The following is a 22,971-nucleotide window of genomic DNA, read 5'->3' on the forward strand; positions in this document are numbered from 1 at the left end:
TGCTTACTTTTGGCAAGTGAGTAATATCTGCGTAAAAATAAGCATATGTCCATATTGCGTTGAACCCTGATCCACTTATAATAACCAAATAAAACGCCATCCCATCATCAGTCAAGGTGAATTCACTGCAGAGGAGTGTGTGTGTGTGTGTGTGTGTGTGTGTGTGTGTGTGTGTGTGTGTGTGTGTGTGTGTGTGTTGAGATTCAGCCCTGGCGGGATTCTTCAGCAGGGCCCCATGTCTTCTGTGAACACGCCCCAGATAGATGAGCCAGATATATAGCCAAGACCTGCGGGTAGCAGAGGAACTGTGAGAAAGAGATAATCGCACTTGCTCACCTCACCAAGAGTTACCTGTGACACCCTCGCAATGACAAGAGGGCCCAGCGAAAGGGGGCCGCATAAAGGGAATTTGGATGATACACTAGCCGTCAATTTGTAAAAAGTTTTTCCCGAACGTCTACTGTTTTTTTAAATGCTTTTCGTCATTTTGGAGTTCCTTTGGAGTTACCTGGGCTGTGATCGATCGGAGAATAAGCGAACCGAGTTATTCATCAGCTCTTCGGATCGTTGCATGAAACTGAGTGCGGGGCCGCAATGAGTCGGAGAACAAGACGCTGGATTTTAAGAGTTTTACTTTGTCTGGGAATTGTTTATTTAAAAATTGGGTGAGCTGCGCTTATTTGACTTCACATTAGTTTGTTATTCTCAAACACAAAATACTTTAAAATTGTATCTGTTGTTTGTCCTTCAAAAGCGCCTACTGTATCCCATATGTGCTCAATAGCAGGCAGGTGATTTTATGTAGGCTACGGAAGAAAAACAGAAGAAAAGAGAAGAGTTCAGTTAGACTCGTGGCAACTGCGTCCTTATCACTTAATGGCATTACTTTATGATAAAGGCTGGTAAAAAAAAACATACAGGTATAATAATTTAAAAATATCTACAACCTTAATACTGTATTTAACTTGTAGAATTAGTGGTGCATTTTAGCTCTGACATGTTACAAAATCTTTTTGATGACAATTCTATTAAAATGCAAATGTCGTAGTAAAGCAGTCTGTTTTGCAGGATATATTAAATATTTGAATTATGATCATGAGCTACTATTTAATAAACTAAACATGCATTTTATTTAAAAATGTTAAGTAAACTCTTTAGGATGAAAAATAAACTCAAACTAACGGCCAAACATATTAAAAATGGAAAATACATGGTCGACGGACACTTTTTCTCAGTCATATCCATCTTCCATTCACAGTGGCTTCTCGTCGGTGGTGGCCCTAGGTGCGAGCATAATCTGTAACAAGATCCCCGGTTTGGCCCCCAGACAACGGATTATCTGCCAGAGTCGCCCCGATGCCATTATCGTCATCGGAGAGGGAGCCCAAATGGGCATCAACGAGTGTCAGTTTCAGTTCAAAAACGGGCGCTGGAACTGCTCTGCGCTTGGAGAGAGGACAGTCTTCGGAAAAGAGTTGAAAGTGGGTATGTTGCTGTCTGTTAACGTTTGTTTACAGTTTGAAACGTTTTCCCCCAGCAGTAAACACAATGTATTAATCACCTTGCACAATGGGTATTCATGCGCATTGTGCGTAAAATGCGCACAGCTATCATATCTCAGGCACTTTTGTGATTTCCCTTAATAATGGTTGATATTCACAAAACGCAGTGCAAAACAGAATTTCCTTATTTAGGAGTATCAAAAAGTTACATTATTACCTGATGCCTTGGAAAAATAAAAATAAATGACCTTGACATGCATCCTTTTCCTCATCTTACAAAATATAATCTAAAAGCTGGTGCTCTAGCCAAAACCTGCATCAGAATGTCATCTGTCCTGAATTATTGCATTGATAGTATAAGGAGTATCCCATAAGGAGTCAGTGTCATTTGCTCCAGACTTTTCATTGAGAAGGGCTTTTCTATAATAGGTATCTGAAGCCAGCACTGTAACAAAGCTCTTGTGACTGTTGGCAGCATTTCTTTTCAGCCCAGCAGAGTCTCTGGAGACACATTTTCTCTGTTCTTTATCCTGTCTAGTGATGGGTGCTGTGGCTCTCACTGTAAGGCCGTAGATCTTACCACGGGTATAAGTTACAGTGGGGCAAAGCCAAGAGGAAAGTAAGACCTGAAAGTACTAAATTAGAGAAACAAATGAGTTCAAATCAATATTCCTCTTGAGAACGGATGACCTGCAGGGGAAGCTGTAATTATGGCTGGAGTTTTGTGATTTGTTTGTTGGCTACTATGAACTGATAAAGTGGATTAAAGATAGTTGGATATCCAGGATACCAATAACAGGAAGACCTAACAAGGTTTAATGATATTTTGTCTAATGATGCCTTTATGGCTACAGTCAATGTAGGAGGCTGATAACAGATGATGCTTTGTAAAACTATTTAGATAAAATCCTTAAAAGACTTGTAATTTATGTTTAGTTCTGTAAGAACTATTGATGTTAAACAAAGAATCCAAATACCCCATTGTATAATGGTCAGTAGCTTGGACCAGCTGTTTGAGGCCATCTTGCCTGCTGCTGTTGGAAAGAAAGGATAATCTCTTCATGCTGTTGAAATGAAAACAGTTTGACAGTCTGTTCCTTTTTGAATGAGTGGTTTTAGCTCATCAAGAGTCTTGGTTTGTGTTTCCAAGACAGGAGTTTAAGTCTATGGCTTGGACAGCCATACCAAATAGATTGGTTTCACTAATCAGAAGGCCAATGGTTGTAAATGAATGCCATTGTTGATACCCAGGCTGAGTGGAGCTATGGAGCTCACAATTGTTCTTAAAGCGAAGGAGCGAATGACCCGTGAACTGACGTAATCCTTACTGGTAATGCAAGGTGCATCAGCTTTGAGCCGTTTTAGGCCTCAACTGTGTTTGCACTTGAACTTTGTAGTTACACTAAGCTGTATGAGATGAGGTCCATATAAAGAGGCTGGATACTGAGAGGTGCCTGACTCTGCAGAGATGAAAGAGAAACAAACATGGTAGAAGAACAGTGAACTGGCACTTCTAGTTCAACTTAAATAGGCGTTTGAATTTTTTGTCCACTCTCTTTTTTAATATCTTCCATCTCTCATTGGAACGTAAGGAAGAAGTCATATCATCTCTTTGCGGTGAACTCACGCACTCAGAACTGCAGGGGAAAAATTAACAACGGTGCAGTCAGAACTGACTGACACACCTTCTTTTTTGGCATGGAGCCCATTAAGTCTATAAAAACGTCCACATAATTGATGCCTCAATATCAGTTTTTTTTTTCAATGGCAAGGGCACCCATCCAAGATGTTTATCAAAAAACATGGCAGCTTTACATAGTGAACCGGGTGGCAGGAGGAAACACGAACAAGGTATGTTTGTTTTGAACAAACAGAGACAAGAGGAGTTTATTTACACATAGATATGATGGATGTTATAACCAGTTTACGAGTTTCCTGTTTGCATGATAATGAATCTCAGATCTGAAAATAAAAACATACTACTCGTTTATCATGTTTATGAATATTACATCATGGGCTGTTTTTACATTGTTTTAGAAGGGGAAAGTATTGCTTTGTTTGCATTAAGATATATTAGACTCTCGCTTATTATTCGACTGGAGAACTTTGCTTCAGGATTTGTCTATATGAATCCTGTCAGATTAACCTTTAGTTATTCGTCGATATTTCCGTGTGCGTGTAAATGATTTGTTAGCTGGACTTGGGTGAGATAACGGCAGGATGAAGATTCTGATGTCAGTGCCTTATGAGTTTACACAGAATGTGACAGTTTCTGAGCGGATCAATAGCCCTTCTTTTCCGACAACCCTCTTATTCATACTGCTTTGTTGACTATACTGCCAGTGTCCATTTTGGTTCATGGGCAGGACGGTTTCCAGGTCAGGTTTCAAAACACTGCAGCCCTTGAGTGATATGTCAGCAAGACTGTGACGGAAGCACACATACTGTTAATGATTAATCTCCGTTTCCTATTTATTTCCTGTTACGTACTTATTGTATTTCCCTTAAACTTGAGGAGAAACACCATGACATTCTCTATTTCAAAAAATATCAACCTGCAACTTTTTATTCATCCCCCTCTTTTTCTGCTCCACTAGGCAGTAAAGAGGCTGCGTTCACCTACGCCATCATTGCAGCAGGGGTGGCCCACGCCATTACAGCCGCCTGTACACAGGGTAACCTGAGTGACTGTAGCTGTGATAAGGAGAAGCAGGGTTTCTACAGTAAAGACCAGGGCTGGAAGTGGGGAGGCTGCTCGGCAGACATCAGCTACGGCCTGGGCTTCTCCAAAGTATTTATCGATGCTCGGGAAGTCAAACAGAATGCAAGGACACTAATGAACCTCCATAATAATGAGGTCGGACGTAAGGTAAGTGATTAGCAATTATGTCTCCTTATTCAGCACAATGACTTTAAAGATCATAGAATTGTTCTCCAAATTTGAATTCTTTAAAGGCACAAAGAAGATAACAGTAAGTGAAGACTAAAGATAATTGTAAACAGTGGTTAACAAGTCTAATGCTGGCCACAGTAACTATTATATGTGCCATGATGTGGTGTGGGTGAACCTTGCCAAGACTGAACAAGCACGCTGCTTTTAAGGGACTTTTAACTGGCAGGGTTTGATTACATCCCAGATCTCTGCACTGAAAACAGATTGACACTGTACAAAAAGGCATTAGCCCAAACCCCCTCCCCTCCCCATGGGATTTGCACCATGTATACAGTTACCTTTATGACAATCCCCACCCAGAATTTCTCTAACATCATAAACCCACATCAGGTGCAATGTGCTTGTACATGTAACACAGGGGTGTTTACTGTTTGGTTATCATCATTGATTAATATGTGTCTCCGTTGCTGTATAGAAGCTTTTAGTGATATGCACCTCACTTGCATACCAACTCTAATCACAGTTTCAATTCAGTCATTACGCATAAGGTCCAAATTGGATCTTCATTAAGTCAAAATCATTTTAAATATACCATGCCATTTTTTACTGTCAGACCCTAATGCAAAAGCTACAAAGGACATTCATACAACATAAAAACGGAATGGTAGACAATGATGTGATAAGGAAGGGATGGTTTTCATGATATGTTGACCTGCTCATTCGATGGCTTTTCTGCATGCATGGCTGCAGAACACTGCAGAGTCACAAAGAGACTCCAGTAAGTCTCGAGGTTAGAGATTGAGTGGAATAATGTGCCAAACTGCTAAAGTGAGGTTGGAGTTAGAAGACTAAAGAAGTAGCTTTGCCCAAGTTAACTCATATCCTCTCTCTCTCTCTCTCTCTCTCTCTCTCTGTCTCACTGTGCCAAATAGCCTGATTCCCACAACTAACACGTCCATCCCCACAGTTGCTGAAAAGCCTCCTCGCACACAATCGTACCCAGTAGATCATTTTCTATGTGCACCATGAATTCAAATTGGCTTATCTGGACAGCTAAATTGCCTCCCAGGAAAAAGACTGTACTTGTGGATTTAAACTTTGCTATTTCGTTTCTCTTCTTTTTGCTAATAAATGGCCTCTCTGTTTTGATAGTAACCCCCTCCTCCTTTTTTATGCTAATCAAAAGCAGTGACACTGAGCAGGAGTGCTGTTCACAGCTCCCTGGTCGCAGACGTCCGGACAAAAGCTGTCACAAGTGTTGGTCACAGAACAACTGATGGATTAGCGAGTTGAAGCCAAGGGTTTTATGACGTGGTTTGCTCAGGAAGAGTTTTTTTTTCAAATCTTGTTCACACCACGTCTGTATTTGGGTTTTATTGTTACAGTTCACTTGCCAAGAACATGGAGGCATAAATATCTCATCAATGGCTTTAGGAGACCATATCGCATACCAAACTCCTAACATTTTAGCAAAAGGAAATTGCAATTGACCTTGTTGCTAAAGAAAATTCCAGTTTCAGTCAATGGCACTTCTCATTGTCATCAGTTTGGGGTTTAGCAGTAATCCTAGTCACTCGGCGCCTTGTACAGTCACTCTTGACATTTATGTGTTGTGTGTGGTAACTGCACACACAGAGGCTGAAATCTGATACATTATTTTGGCTTCTGTGTATATGGTATCACACAGCTATGTGGTGGGGCTGTATTTAATCCCCAACCACGGTGTATTTGTCAGTCACATTGTTATTAAGTTGCACATTTGTCATTTTCCTTTAAGTGCAAGAGTTGAAATGGGAATTAAGACAGTTTGAGAGACACCAGGGGTTCATTCTATGTCTGTATGTAGACATACAAGACATACTGTATTAATCATAATTCTATTGTGAAAAAAAATAAATATATAATATATATAAAAACACAATCATATTTCTTTAGCAGATAAAAGCAAGACGTTATTATAGTAAACTGCATGGTAATTGGTTTTAATAATCTAATATGGCTGTTATTAACCTATCATCAGAGTGTATTTATCACTCATCACTGGAGTGTTTTTACAGTTGTTACCACGTTACTAAGTTGTTTTTGTGTGTTTAGGTCCTGGAGAAGAGCATGCGACTGGAATGCAAGTGTCATGGTGTCTCAGGCTCCTGCACCACCAAAACCTGCTGGACTACACTTCCCAAGTTCCGCGAGCTCGGCTACATTCTCAAGGAGAAATATGCCCATGCTGTGCACGTGGAGCCAATCAAAGCCAGCCGCAACAAGCGCCCTAAATTCCTCAAGATCAAGAAGCCTTACTCTTACCGGAAGCCCATGGATACAGACCTGGTGTACATAGACAAGTCGCCTAACTACTGTGAGGCGGACCTTGTGACGGGGAGCTTGGGGACACAGGGCAGGGTGTGTAACAAGACTATGATGCAGCACATCAGCGGCTGTGACTTGATGTGCTGCGGCCGGGGATACAACACACACCAGTACTCCCGCGTCTGGCAGTGCAACTGCAAGTTCCTGTGGTGCTGCTATGTTAAATGCAACACCTGCAGTGAGAGGACAGAGGTGTACACATGCAAATGAGAATATTTATTGGGTGGTGTGTGTGTGTGTGTGTGTGTGTGTGTGTGTGTGTGTGTGTGTGTGTGTGTGTGTGTGTGTGTGTGTGTGTGTGTGTGTGTGTGTGATGATGTATGTGAGTGTGTGGATTCGTGTGTTTTCATGGACAAACTGGAACGGTTAAACTTTACAAGGAGGCTGTTATTGCAGTCTTTTCATACATAATGAGGAACTACTGTACTGTGTATACAGTAAGATGAAGATGGGGAGTCATGATTCTTTTGCACACAAAGCTCTTCACCCCTCTTCTTGGACTGTTGTGTTCGTTGTACCCTGGCATGTGGGAGCAGGTGCCCACAGTGTGAGCCAGTGAAGCAAAATTTCAAGACTTCTAAGCTATATGGACATTTAGCAAATGGACTTTGCCAATGCAAATGCATTATGGTGGATATGATTGCTGGGCAGGACACACTGCTGTAGTTCTCACTCTGTGCGCAGATGAAATGACACAGCCATTTGGAATATTTAACATACTGTATTTAGAGAATGAAAACAATTAATATTAATTTATTCTATAAAGAAAAAAACTACTGATTTTGTCCATTATGGATCAAAAATAACTAAATGTTGGGTTTTAGTTTATTAAGGCAATCAAAACTTGTCACACACTTGTTAAAACACTGGATTTGAATCTGCCTGGAATAATGTGTTTTAGAATAATGTTTTTCCAGATGAAACTGGATGTAGGCTACTCACATTGACCTTCTGACCCTCACATGAGTTTGTCTTCCCTCTGTTTGCTGCTAGTCTAGAGAATCCCACTTGTTGAGGTCGAAGGCTGTGCGCTCTACTGACTGTCTTCAATGGCATTGCTTACTTCAAGCCGATTTAGCTTAACAGGACTTATTCACTGATCAAAAACACAGGCACATTTTCCACTTTTGGTAAATATTGGTTCATAGAGTATATTTTGTAAAAGCCTATTTTTATATGAATGTCTTATTTATATATTTTGCATATTCAATGTCAAGTTCTGACTCTGACACCTGTGTTAAAATCCCCGTGAAAAAAGCTGATATATGTAAGTTGGCCCCTGCTGTTTGTCACTGCCATAGTTGCATATTGTAAGTGATAGAAACTGTTTTTATGTGTCTGTGTTTACTGCGTTTCATGACTACTATTGATGAAATACAGGAACAGAATAACACTAAAAAGAAATGATTTCCATTATTGCTTCCTCATGCATCCAAGTCTCACTCTGATCATGACAAAAGAACATGGGAATGCCATAAACAAAGAAACTATGGAGTTTTAGTTTTGCAAGGACATAACATACTTGAACAGTTGCAAAGTAGTGTAAATGGCTAGATAAAAGTAATTAACAAAGATATATGTATTATATAACTATATGAAAATTGAAAAAAAAAGAAAATTGACCTTAACATTTCCTTGCCATAAACCAACATGGTACTGGAGTTGTTGAACTTTTTTTTATGTAAATAGTACCTTAATTGCTCATTACATAGGAATCAATTAACCATTAGAGTAATTACTTACACTTTCAAATGGACATAAATGTAAATCTTTATTAATGGTAGCTACATTGTGGTTTACATCATCATCAGGCAATAAAATAGGGATAAATATTCTCAAATATGGTAATTCAAATGGTCACCATGGAGATGAATCAGTTCTCAAAGTGCTTATCCTACAAGAACAATGTGTGCAATACTGGGCTGCAGAAAGAGAGATGTCCTTTGAGAGGGGAAAGTTATTCAGGCTTAATTGAGGGCCCATCTTGCAGACTGGGAAGCAGTTGAATGTGTCAGAGGAGAAAAGTGTTTGTGCTCTAATGGTAGGGTACTGGAGTAATTGATGAGACTGGTTGGGCAGACTGTCACGGAGATGACTTGCTCATTCGGGGGAGTGGGAGCTGTCAGGTGATAGATGACTCGCACATCTGCTTCATTCACTCCTGGGCCACTAGTTGCTACAACAACTCCAGTGCAGCAGAGAAAATGCAGGGCAGTCTCCAAGAGAGGCCGGCCGACGTGTCAGGGAAATGTTAACGATGCTAAAGCCCACAGTCGTTACAGATTCCACTCTCATCGGCCTGGAAGTGGAGTGGGGAGACGGGCCCGAGGTGTTGACGGAAAACCTGCTCCCAATAATCTCCTGGGATTGACAAATGTAGCCTGTAAAGTTTTCACCTGTGCTGTATTTTAGAACATTCCCACATGGGCATTTTCCTTGCAAAACCTACATTTTTTTTCTCCCCACAGAAAAAGCTGTGGCACGTGAGAATCCAGGTTTAATTTTGAGTATATTAGCTATATCATGTGTCATTGGCAGTGATAATCTGTCCAGAATAAAGAGAAAAGGGCATGAAGGGGATAATAACAGAGGCTTGTCTCTGTCTGACAAAAGCTTTCAGCTTTCATAATATTGATACAAAAGACTCGCGCATAAGAAAAGGCAGCTGCTCCAAAAGCTCTGGTTAAACCTAAACTAGGGTTTTGTGTGTAAGATGCACATCACATTATCTCATGAACAAAACACGTACATCTCAGAATCCTTTATATGTGTCACTTATATACCTTCACTTGCGGTAATCTAACATATGAATGACAAGGGCAAAACCCCAGGTTTGTGTGGATACTTGAATGTGGTGCTCTAAGGTTACAAGGTAGGGATGTCCTGATCAGGTTTTTTTGCCCTTGAGTCCAAGTCCGAGTCATTTGATTCCCAATCCAATACTTCTACAATATATAAAAAAAGAATAAAGAAGAGCGAAAAAAACAGATCCAGGATGTTCCTTATTTTTTATTTAATTCACCTTATTTTAACATTCAACAACTCTGTTAACAAACAGAGCACTTCTGTTACATATCTCACAGTTTGCTATGGCAATGTTGTTGTCATCAACTTTATAATACTTCCAGACCGCAGACATACTCGCTAACTAACCAATAGCGTCTCTGCAACAAAGTGATGTCATGCTGCACGCGTTGCTGTTTCTGTGTGGAGTCAAAAGGGTCTAACTCTGTGCCACCGCATAACTATAGATGTGTTAAAAAATAATGAGAATATATACATATATATCCGAGTCCTGATCGGGAGGTAACGTCCGATTCCGATCGAGTCTGAAACCACGTGATCGGGCCCGATATATGATCATGTGATCGGATCTGGACATCCCTATTACAAGGTGCCCTTAGGTTACACTAATGCGGATTAATCATTTACACCATCAAACCTTTGATGCTATTATTTACAGCATAACATCTCTTTTTCGTTTTTTTTTTTTTAAACAAACAATGTAGTTTAGCTACTGTTCTAGTTAATCCACCTGCAGTGTTTTCCAGTCAGGTGCAAAAACACCACCACACAGAGGCCACAGTCACTTCTTCGCCATTGAGTCACAAGCACAAAATACCACCTTCTTTGATATCGCAGCCTAAGTCAGACACCCTGCAGGATCACTGAAAAGCTAATTATACTCTTAGCTGTGTTTCTCCATAAACAGGACCAAGGGTTGCCAAAATGTTCAGGGGTGTAATATCCATGTTGCTGTGAAGTGGGGTTGCATTACCCTTTGGAGTTTTGTTTATAAGAACACACACACACACACACACACACACACACACACACACACACACACACACACGTACTCACCCATCACCTGCAGTAGTTGGAAGTTGGTGGTAGCAGCAGATTTATGGTTGGTAGTCTGGCTCACTCCCTGTGTTATTACTGGAGGCCTGCCACAGCTTCCCTATCTGCTCCCATGACCCAATACATCAGGGCGGCCCAGCAGTGTGCTCCAGCCAGCAATTAATGTCAAAGCCAACAATGAGTCTTTTAACACATATTTAAGCAAGATCCATCCTGCTTTTCGTTTTATCATTAGATCGGCCTTGACTGCGCTGATGATCAGATTGATAGCTGGAATCAGAATTGAACCGATGATGCAGACATTTGCTGAAACCAGTGATAGAATTCAGGATTTATTTCCAATTCATCTCATGAACCTAACCCTAATTACAGTGAACAAAGGGATCATATTTCTTTATACAGTCTTACCTGTTCTGTTCTTTTTTTGTGTCTGCATGACATATACTCACAGAATTAAAGTTACCCATGAAACATAGATAGCATCTTGTGTTTACTTCCAAAGACAACTGAAAATATACCACCAATGAAGAAGGAAATGACTCATAATTTCACAGTGAAAGAGTTGTTAAATCATACATTTTACAGGGCCTTCATTAACGCAAGACTCTGTGCGTGTGTGTGTGTGTGTGTGTGTGTGTGGGTGAACTATTCTGTTTCAACAGCTTCCAACGTTTCACTCAAACAAGTGGACAGCACTAAAGACAATAATTTGAAGGAGGAGGAGGAGGAGCGAGAAAATATGCTCTCCAGTTTTTTCTCTCCCCTTCGCTCTCTCTGACCATAAATCTTCTGACACATGATTATGTCAGTCATACTTTTGTTTTTCCTCTGGTTGAGACATGCACAAGCACCTGAGCGCTGCACAGTAAATTGCAGAGCACAAGGTTGTCTTTATGTGATTCCAGAGATACTGCATGGGCGCAGAGCTCAATCATGCACTCTCTTAACAGAGTGCTGTTTGAGACTCTGCGATGGAAGCCAGAGATAGCAGACAATATCCACTCCCCACAAGAGAGATCCACAACACAGTGGTCAAATAGCTTCAAGGTATTGTCAGCGGCATTAAGGTAAGAATACAGGCTGGATCAGCTCTTTGGGGGGATTTTGAAGGAGCCATTTACAATGATTTGAGTGAACATACCGGCCCGCTTAACCTGCCTTTGGAAGCTTTTGAAATATGTAATCATGGAACAGTAATACATCTGATAAATGGGGTAATGAGAACTTCCAGTGAGTGTGTTAAAAGCTGCCTTTGATGGTGTGTAGTGTTGTATCTTCAAATGATCTGAGCAACCCATATGATACTTTTCCTTGTTTTTAGAGTGGTTTGAAACAGGGTTATAGAGGGCCCTCATACCTGCTCCCCCCTCCCTTCCTCCAGAAGACGTCACCTGAGCTAAGCTTACAGTAATCCTCCGACGTCTCGGGCGTCCTGACACGGGATGTTTTGAACAAAAACACCAAACTCACTACAACCCCGTAAAACTCAGAGACGCTTAGGAAATATCACTGATCTTCATCCAGCGTCATGACACTCAGCCAGCCATATTCTTAGCCTGACAGCCATTTCCCTACCCACACAATGCTAGCAGCTTCTCCTTTTGATTTAATTGTTTGTTGTTGTTTTGACAAGACGACAGGTTCATTATACACCACAGTGTCACTTGTTAGGCTTCACTTGTTATCTCCTGATTAGGAAATATTTTCCTCACATGAGAATGGATACAATACTGAAATGAAATCTGTATATCAGGCAACCAATTAACAAAGGAAAGGTGCACAAACAAGTAAACATTCTGCATGTACTTTACTGATGGTGTCATAGCTTCCAAGCTCCCGTCTCTTGGCTCAACAGTTCAGAGGGAGTTACAATGAAGACTCTCCTCTAGCATCTTGTAACCTGTCCAGACATGTTTCTAAATGTATCATTGCAGAAAGCTATGAAACAATTTGAGCTGATGCTGCCAGTTTAAATAACTAAACCATGTGGTCAGAGCTATTATATCATTAATCTTCTCCCTCTCTCCACTCATGCTTTGCCAAGAGATGGAAACACCCTCACCTTCAACCCAAAAGAGGTAAAGAGATACCTGAAAGTACTTCTTTTGATATGTATCCCACAATGCTGGTGACAAAAGTGTTTTGAAGTCAGTGCCACAGACCTTTTCAATCATGTTATCTTCATTTCATTCCCTGCTGCTGGATTGAAATGCATATCCCAGAAAAAGACATTGAAAGATTTTGCTGTAACAACCCAAAAAAACGTGTTCTGCACAATTACAATTTGTGTGTATGTGTCACAAAGTGGCCTTTGTATGTGGTTAATTGCGTTTACAGATGGCATGAACTGTAATAACCACTTGTATGATGTTTTATGTCTCTGACTCCCTGTAAATAATAGCCAGTGTTGGCTGTAAACAAGGTAAAGGCCTCTGTAGAGATGTCAGACAGGTGGTATCTCAGGTCATTCTGTTCATTCCTCTGAAGATATTTTCCATGTGTCACTTATTCCCCTACAATACATGCACACAACCACTATTAAGTTTGTAATTCACTTTAAACAAAACTGAATTGAAACAAGTAATGTGCACCGAATGACCTCGGAGTCATTCAGTGACAGTGCTAGATGAGGCTGTGACAGTGCTAGATGATCCAACAGTTCAGCGCGGGGTCAGAGGTTTGTCTGTAGGGCAGGGGAACACAGCTGGATGCTCTGCTCTGAGTTCAGCTTCAGTGATGGTAATGAGATAAAGAATAGGACAAAAGGGAAGCAGGATAAAGAGAGAGATGGAGGGGAGAGAATCACTTTCACTCGCCTTTAATGATTTTACAGAGGCTTTATACCTACAGTATGTTGATTTATGGTTATTGTAATGTTATATCTGTTGTTGTATTTACAATACTGAGCACAGGCAATACAAATGGTATTTTCTTTGGCTGGCCATTCATTAGTGAGTGTCTCCTCTTGGCCTAGTTAAATCCAGAATGGAAGCCTGAGGGGTAGTGACTCCTGATACTGTGCCAGACAGTGACAAACACCCTAAAGGGTTTCTGGCAGGAAGTCTTTAGATTCTTTGCTCTTTTGCAGCCAAAGAAATGACCCTGCTATGCACTGACAGGGAAATAGATGTATATTGCCTACATTTGACATAAGGAGAAGAGTATAAATATGATCCAGACTATTATCTGATGTCACCTGCGACTCCTGAAGAGGGAACAAAAGCAGCCGAAGCATTGTCAGTTGCCACAGATACCAGAGCGATCATAAATCACAGCTTTTCAAAAGGGTAGGTGTCTGGTGACAGGACAAGCAGGCCGAACAAAGCGCTGTCTGCTGTGACAGAAACTTAGATGAAGTGGAAGCGGTTCCTCCGAGTGCCGGACCTGATGGTTTCTGCTGAGATGACACCAGCAGAGCAGACTGCGAGAATCAGGATGCATTCCCTTAAAGTGTAACTCAAGCCAAAATGCAACCTAGGGTCTTTTTGTGAATGTACCCGAGTCAAACTTTCGTTTAAAAGCATATTTAGGACGGAATCGCCACTTTTAAGATTTACCGTATTTTCGTTTTTCGGTCAAATGGCCTTTTGAATGGGAAGGCTAGGGGCACTTTTATGCTAGCCTCAAAATAGCTATTTTTAAAACACTAAGAAGGCTTGACACAACCAGAAACATGGCTCGAAGTATCACCAGGAGCTCTACACCTTAACGAAAGCATTGACAACATTGTTTGTGTACCCAGAGTTTACTAAAAAGAAAGGTTTTGAACAACTCACCGTAGCTCTTGTTGTTTCCGGCCGCTCCTTTTTCAACTACGAGGTCAATATTGTTTTTCAATAACGACAAAACAAGAAATAATCTGTGCATTTATATGGAACTAAGCTTTAGGAGCTTTCCATCTTTACTCTCCTCCCTGTTATGTTGCATTCGGAAATCAATTGTTTTTGACTGATAAAATGGCCGAGGTGGTAGCGGCCGGAAACAAGATCTACGGCATCTAATGGCAGCAGCATTGCCATCAATGCTTCGATTTGATTCGATGACCTACTTCGTCGGATCAAGCCTTTAATTCCCCGCAGTACTAGATCTAAATCAGGATAGGGGTCAATCACACGAAAGCCCAAAAACACATATCGGACATGTTTAAAGCAGTTGTGGAATCCCACCATTTTACAGATATATGGAGGATGCATAATCCTACTAGCAAGGATTACACCTTCTTTTCCACACGTCACCTCACCCACTCCTGCATTGATTATGTGTTGTGCTCCAGTGAGCTTAAGGCAATGTTCCACACAATAGCAATAGAACCAGCAATTCTGTCTGATCACAATGCGCTGATAACCACATTCCGTTGTGATATGTTAGGAGAAAGGTCTAGGAGATGGCAATTTAATAATTCCCTTCTCCAGAACACAGCTTTTGATACAGAATTTAGAACCAAACTGGCTGAATTTATATCAATTAATACTGACTCAGTTTCTGACCCTGCATATACATGGCAGGCAACTAGGATTTATTAGAGATTTTACATCCTCCTTCGCGGTCAATTTGAAGAAGGAAAAGAGAAGCAAGGATAGCGGAGTTGGAAGAATGCTGTAAACCGTTGGAGCAATCTCTTAAGACTTGTTTTTCTAAATCTACACATACTCTTCTAGTCACAAGTCGAACAGAGCTGAATGATCCGCTAAGGAGAGCTGAGTTCATAATGCACAGAGTGAGGCAAAATTACTATTTTAACAGCTGTAAACCAAGCAAATTGCTTGCTCTGAAATTAAAACAAAGAGCTACTATCAACAGCATCCGCACAGACGGAGGTATCTCAACAAATCCTAAGGATATCAGCGCCACTTTTCAATCCTTCTACTCAAAGTTGTATGAGTCCTCCTGAAACCCAGATCCGACACAGTGCCAGAAGTTCCTAAAATAACTAAACCTACTTCTTCTTGACCCAGAGGAGGCAGAAGAACTGGGGCAACCTATAATGTTGGGGGAACTTAAATCAGCATTAAAAACAGTTAAAAAAAGGGAAAACGCCAGGGTTGGATGGAATTCCATCAGAACTTCTTCTACAGTATTTTGACATATTAGGACCTACCATTTTACAAGCTTTAACTTCAGCCATAGAGAAGGGTACTTTCCACCAACAAACCAACACCGCGCTGATTTCCGTTATGCCAAAGAAGGGCAAAGATCCTACGGATTATTCAAATTACAGCCCCATCAGCCTCATCGGGACTGATATTAAGCTTTATTCCAAAGTCCTGGCTCTCCGCTTAGAGCGCTTTATCGAGAAGCTAGTCCACCCCAACCAATCAGGTGCAGACAATGTACGCAGACTATTCCATGTAATAGAAGAAGCCAAAAACCTTCCAACAACGGCAGCAGTTTTATCAGTGGATGCGGAAAAGGCTTTCGACCGCCTAGAGTGGAACTACTTGTGGCAAATAATGGAGAGGCTTGGTTTGGGGGCCAAATTCATTGACATGATGCGTACTTTATATGCGAATCCCACGGCCATAGTCTCAACCAATGGATTGCACTCTCAGCCGTTTCCCATTAAGCGGGGCTCACGACGGGGATGTCTGCTCTCCCCCATGCTATTTGCAATCTCTCTTGAACCGTTAGCCCAAGCCATAAGGCAACATAAAATCTGTAATATCCAGATTAAATCCAGTAGCAGCGCAATATCATTATTTGCAGACGATATGTTGTTGTACATTGCTGATCTTGAGGACTCTATTCCAAAAATTCTTAAGATCTTCAACGAATTTGGCTCATTCTCCAGCTATAAAATTAACTACGCTCCAGGATTGCTGTTGTTAAAATGAACATAGTTCCTTGTGTGAATTGCTTAAGTACAATGATTCCCTTACCCCCACCGATACATTTCTGGAAGAAACTTGATACCTTAATTCGGCAATATATTTGGAATAATAAACAACCTAGGCTAAAATACTTTACCCTACAACATACCTCAAACATGGGAGGCTTGGCCCTCCCCAACCTTAAAGTGTATCACAGAGCCTTTCAGCTACGGGCCCTCTGAGTGTGGATGGACCCCTCATCGACAGTCCCATGGAGAGAAATAGAGCAAAACCTCACTGGAAGTCTAAGACTGCAAGACCTTGCCTTTGCAGGTGTGTGTCCAAAAAAGTGTATGCTAACCTATGGCCCTATTATCACCAACACATTGACTAACTTTAAACAGATAGAGGAGCACTATGCTACACCAACAAGTGGCATGTGAACACCCCAATTTGGCACAATACACACTTAATGTCTGGTAACAAACCCTTTGCTTGCAAGCAGTGGAGTGACAGAGGCATTTATACTGTAAACCAGCTATTCAATGAGAAATGTATGTTGAGTTTTGAAGATCTAAGAGCTAGTTTTGAGGTCCCCAGGACATCCTTCTTTGTGTATCTGCGCTTAAGCTCAGTCCTAAAATGTTATGGAGTGCCATGGGGAAACAGTCTTGAGGCGCACCCAGTCATTAAACGGTTTGTTGATTTTCCGGTGAGAGGATTAGCGTCCAAGATCTATGCCAAACTGATCCATCCATAGGAGAACTCCCAATAGCAAGGAAATGGGAGCGGGAACTGAGCCCTGAGGGGAACGCAATTAATTGGGAGACAGTTTGGGACAACATTTTCCATTGTTCCAAGAACCCAAATCACCAGCAGATCCACTTCAACATATGTCATAGGACATATTGGACTCCTCAGAAGAGATATGTCTCTAAAGAGATTCCCACTCCCTATTGCACGTTCTGTCAACCTGAACAAACTGGAACTTTCCTGCACATGGTCTGGGAGTGTGAACAGGTGCACAAGTTCTGGAATAAAACAACATCAATAATATCTGATGTGATAGGATGTTGAATTCCTACTGATCCGATTGTTTTGTTACTTAATGATGACTCTAAATTACACTTGCTTGAGAGAGAGAGGAAAGTCTGGCTAGCTGGCTCAACTGCAACCAAGAAAATGATAGCTCAACGCTGGCTCCCCCCCCACTCGCTTTTTATAAAACAGTGGTTGGCGTGTTTTCTAGACATAGTTATGCTTGAGCTCTCTACAGCAAGGATTAACAAAGCCAAATCATCGACTATAGACCTATGGAAAAGCGCAGCAGCACAAATATCAGTCCTAATGACCTCAGCATCACAATAATTAGAGGAGAGTGACTAGGCAAGGTGTGATTTTAGTTTTTCTGTTGTTTTTGCTGTCAGTTTTTTGCTTATTTGTTTGTTTTGTTTTCCTCGAGACTGCAGAGGGTGGGTGATGGGTGAGGGGTTTTGTTCTTGTTCAATTGTATCTGTCTGTTCTGTATGTTCAAAAATATAAAAATAATGAAAAAATATTATCTAAAAAAAAAAAAAACATGAACAAAAGAATTGGGATGTCCATGCTGATGACAAACAAATTTGCAAAAGAGCTACAATTCTTACAAGACGAAGCTTGACAGGAGATAGCGGTAGACGTCCTGTAACAGGTGGAAGCTTGCTACAGGTGGCAGGCCTTCAAAGGAAGCAGTGGGAGACATGTTAAGACATCAAACAACTGTGCTGCAGCAGATAGGGAGGCTATGTGGCCATTGTAAAATCATGAGCAGATGAACAGTAGAATAACCATGTCTCAGTTTTATACAAAATCAGTAACACAGTAGTAGGAGTATCATAACTCTTTAAGGTAATGAGCAACCTGGGGGCACAAACATGCTAAAACAGCTCTGACTCAATTATTAAGCAAGGCATCACAGGAATAGAAGAATGGGCTAATGTATTATGAGAAAATGCAAAAGTCACCCCCTTACAGCCAGGGACCAATATCAAAAAGAGTCTGCTGCTCCTCATGAGTGTAATGGCTCTGACACACCAACCCGACGGCCGACCTTCGGCAGAAAAGGCAGTCGGACTGATTGCCTCCCCGAGTTGGTCAAAAAAGTGCCTCGGAACACACCGAAGCGATGCCAACTTGAGCGTACGTTCTGTGCGTGCGCGAGACGTAATATGTCTCCATAACAGCAGGCGGTGCTAATCTGTATTGTCGCACAAAAAATGAAAACTGGCAGCTGATTGGACGAACATGTCACGTGGGTCTGGCTGCTCCCGGATTTGACAACCGAGCATTAATGGCGGCTCGTTTGGAATACGATCTCATATTTTACGAAGATAGTTCACCGAAACGCGTTTCTGAAAACATTTTAAGGGAGAAATAGACCATACAGTTGCTGAATCTGTCTTCATTTCAGATCGACAAAGGTCAGTTTAAAAGATTTTTGTCAGATTTTGAGAGGCGTTAGTCAGGCTCATCCTGCTCGTCATTTCCGGGTTAGCGCTCCACCAATCAGACTGGCCATTGAGTCCGACTGACCGCCTTCCGATTCAACATGTCAAATCGGCCCAAATGAAGGCTGACGGCTCCTCCGACTGACAACGGCACGGAACCCACCGAACAGACTTGAGTCACTGACCTCGCCAGACTGTCCGACAGCCAATAATCGGGTTGGTGTGTCAGGGCCTTAACATTGCATCACAATGTTTTCTGTATTCTCACCAAGTTCGGCACTTTTTCTCTGAGAGGAAATAAAAAGGAAAACAGAGTCAGAATGTGACAGGTTCATCGGTGCTCTAATGACAGGTTTATCTTGAAGAGAGACAGAGACAAACATTACCTCAGAGCTGCCTCCTCCAGTTGCTGCTGCAGGCTTGCCGCACACCCCAAAGACAGCGTTAGTTCACCGAGTCTGTACTGATCTGTCCTGGGGGAAATTCCTTTCTACTACTGTCCCTCAGTGTAGCAGACTGTAGTTGTCAGTGTTGGGTCATATGATGATATATTTGTGTGTTTCGACAATGGAAAAATTCCACTATCGAGAACACATGCATGAACAGCAAAGCTGAAAGCTCAAACTACAGACACGTGTGGGATAAAAGATGGAGGCCAGACAAGAGAACACAAAGCTCAGGTGAAATCTACTCGTTGGATCGTTAATGATAAATTGTCATCCAAATAAAAAAAAAAGGTGCCAAAAAGTCTTAGATGGAATGTTCAACTCTATCCCTAACAAAAGAACACATTTTACGAGCATAAATTACGCTTTATATAAGAAAGCAGTATCAGGAGGTGATTTTTATTGCCAGTACACATTTCACACTTGTGCTGTTCAACCTGCCAATTTACAGTGCCACACCTAATATATAAGAACTCTTAGATGTGCCCGACAAATTTGGACCAACGACTGAAAGTGAAACAACTGAAATTACCTTTTGCTAATAGAAACTGGTTAGATGTACTGTACAATGTAAGAAAAACTTGGTACCTCCTTTCACAAGCTGCCTCAAAGCCAGTCAGGCAGGTTTTCTGTAATTACATGAAAAATGGCTTTGGTACCTCCAGGGGTTTTGGCCACATCAGAGACTGAAGAAGTGTCTTTGCATGTTTTTATGTGTGTTTGTGTGCGTGGGTGTGTGTGGGTGTGTGTGTGTGTGTGTGTGTGTGTGTGTGTGTGTGTGTGTGTGTGTGTGTGTGTGCATGCGCGCGTGCGTGCGTGCGTGCCTGCGTGTGCGTACGTGTGCGTGCGTGTGTGTGTGTGTGTGTGTGTGAAATTGAGTAAAGGGGAAACTGACATATGGAAGAAACAGTGAGGGGTTCATATATGTTTATATGTTAATGATAATTTCTTAGTTTGTGTCTGTTTGATACCAACGCTGGGAAACTTTTAACAAGTTCAATCTGACACAGCAATCAAATTGGCTGTCAGTTTATACTGTCATCAACCAAATCTCAATTAAGAGATCTGTCAACATCACAAATAAGACTAGTCGTACTGTTTCAGTCTGTTTCAAACCGTGTAAAACTCTAAATGCCACTGGCAACAAGCATCCCGGTGGTTTACTCTCGAGGTCTTTCATGATTTGTGTTAAATTGTGCGAGATTCCTCCCTAAATCCTGGTGATCAATCAAAACCTTTCGAAAGCAAGCCTTGGGCAACATATTCAGGAAAAACCCTGCCGTTTCAGAGCTGCGGAGGAGATGATGAAGATGGCTTAGGTGAGTATGAACACTCCTCTACAGGGTGAATTTATGATTAATCTAAGTTGTGTTAATAAAATCAATATTTTGTTCTGCACAAGAAACAAGCCAAGTGCAATTCACAATATCAGTTAACTAGGCTATTCTACAGCCCAAACAGATGTTGCCTGTGGTTTGATAGATTTGGGGGAGAGCAGAATCTGTCTGGAGCTCAGAGGCCTGCCAGATGCTTCTGTATCAACACCTCTTTTATCACCTGAAGAGAGTCATCATGCCAACTATGACAGTAATTCCATCAGAGAGGGCCACACTGACAGAGGTATCATCCCAGCATGGGTGAGTGGGATTGACTGAGTGTTCACATTTACATTTGGTAACATGCTTTCTGAGAATTCTCTTGGTTGTGAGCACTGTCGGCCAATGTTTGGACTTCCTGAATTTATGCATTTAATAAAAGGAAGAGCAGCACATTCCTTCAGAGTTCTGTGCCAACCTGCATAACTGTATTTACACACGTGTAGGAGAATGGCAATAAAAGGGCTGCCATGATGGCAGGTTAATCCTCCTACATTAACACCCAAGAACACAATGATTTAACATCAAAACTCCAGCTGCTTGCTGCTGGTAAAAACAAAGGAAACAGTCAACATGATGCCTGATGACTTTCTGGCTTAGGTAAACAGAGTGTCTTACAGTAAACTTATTTTACATTTGTCTGATTATACAAACAGCCATTAAGTGTGGATCATGCTATAATCAACTGATCAAGTGGCAACAGTCAACAGGCATATAGTGCACAGAATGTGCCAAAATGCAACAGTGTGCTTTAAATAGCCCCAAATAGTGTTTAGGTAAGTTGACTTGTCCTCTTTTTTATGGGAAGGATAAGTGCTCCTACACACTGTGGGACACTAAAAGTTGCATTTGGCAGCTGCTCATTACATTCAAAACTGCTAATTAAAACAAACACTTTTGTTTGTTTATCCTCTTCTCATTCATTAAAACAGCAGAGTTTGCAAGTTTGTTTAAGGCATACCTGTTGTCATGTCATGTGGTGATTCCTGCCTGTTCTTGTGTGCTGGAACATCGTTATTTTAAAGGGTCCATTATTTGAAAGATTAAATGCATCCAATCTCAAGCCTAGAAAAAAATACAGGTATGTTTTTAGCCAAAATAGAAGTGCATTGTCTGAAGCAATCATGGCTCTTTTACCTAGATATTGCAGGGCTAAATGTATTCATTATTTTGAAAGAATTTGAACAATAGCTACTGGAACTGTCAATTTCATCCAGGCGAGATGAGAAATTTGTGCAAGGGCCTAAACCAGTAAATGTCTTTGCTTAGATTTCTTAATCTAATCATTCAAATCACATTATATTCAAACTTCATATCCAGACGTACTATCTTTGGATTCTGGGTGTGTTTTTTTACAGACTGACTGTATTTTTGGGAATGCCAATAACAAATCCCTCTCCATGTTTTCCCTTGAGTACAACATGCCACAGCACAGTCCACAACTGTATGACGATTGCACCTTGAAGAGGAAAAATGCCTTTTGAAATAACAAACACTTGAAGCCAGATCATTACTTGGGTGACATTGTTTCTTCCAAGGCAAGCCTCAACTCTTCATCAGTATACAACTCTGCCCATTGCTCACCCACAGAAAATGTATTACCCTCACTCAAATCTACTTAGAGTAGACAGCATGCATTCCGCAGCTGGTTGGCTGTGAGAGCCGAGAAGTTTTGTAGAATTCCTTGAGCCAGCTGATGTCAGGTATGAAGCCACACCTCCAGTGCTTTTGACCACAAATAGATTATTGCAGATGAATTAGTGCAGACTGTCAAGGTCACAAACGATCCCATGTTTATATGAAGGATATAGTTCTCAAGACTAAGAGTCTACAGCCACACTATCAGCTATGTCTGTACTTGGGCACAGCAATGCTTTGAGCTAAACCTTTATGTCAACATGCTAACATGCTCATCATGACAATGCTTTGCTTGACTTGCTTGGAACCGTCCTTTTTTAGTTTTCCATTTACAAAAGTTGTTGATAGTACCGGGAATCTGGTACTTTTTTTGTTTCACCTTGGTCTGGGTTTGAAGCAAGCTGAGCGGATAAAGTACAACAGGGGCTGATGGGAATATCATGAGGTAGTCTGTCGAAGTATTGGACAAATTCAATTTTTAATATGCTAATATGCTCAAAGGGATCACAATTCATCCTGTGTTCATCCTGAATGTGTGTACCACATTTCATGGCAATTCATTTGACAGTTGTCAAGACACTTTACCACAAATGTC

The 22,971-nt window shown here is 41.2% G+C and overlaps 1 protein-coding gene across 1 annotated transcript; it reads left to right on the forward strand.

The window, feature by feature from the left end:
• The first annotated feature begins 287 nt into the window (after positions 1 to 287).
• On the forward strand, positions 288 to 8,178 carry LOC116062196 (protein Wnt-7a). The gene is made up of 4 exons (XM_031316819.2): positions 288 to 665; positions 1,259 to 1,485; positions 4,100 to 4,371; positions 6,490 to 8,178. Exons 1-4 carry the CDS (start codon positions 595 to 597, stop codon positions 6,970 to 6,972), a joined length of 1,053 nt encoding a protein of 350 aa, XP_031172679.1. The 5' UTR covers positions 288 to 594; the 3' UTR covers positions 6,973 to 8,178.
• The last annotated feature ends 14,793 nt before the right edge of the window (positions 8,179 to 22,971 follow it).

The sequence above is a fragment of the Sander lucioperca genome, chromosome 12 (assembly GCF_008315115.2).
Source record: "Sander lucioperca isolate FBNREF2018 chromosome 12, SLUC_FBN_1.2, whole genome shotgun sequence".
In the NCBI taxonomy this organism is placed as follows: Eukaryota; Metazoa; Chordata; class Actinopteri; order Perciformes; family Percidae; genus Sander; species Sander lucioperca.

What these genes read in the sequence shown, in the direction of transcription:
- LOC116062196 (XM_031316819.2), top strand. Translation starts at nt 595, where the DNA reads ATGAGTCGGAGAACAAGACGCTGGATTTTAAGAGTTTTACTTTGTCTG. An exon ending in ATTGTTTATTTAAAAATTGG is followed by an intron (nt 666 to 1,258) that starts GTGAGCTGCGCT and finishes TTCCATTCACAG; the next exon opens with TGGCTTCTCGTCGGTGGTGG. An exon ending in CGGAAAAGAGTTGAAAGTGG is followed by an intron (nt 1,486 to 4,099) that starts GTATGTTGCTGT and finishes CTGCTCCACTAG; the next exon opens with GCAGTAAAGAGGCTGCGTTC.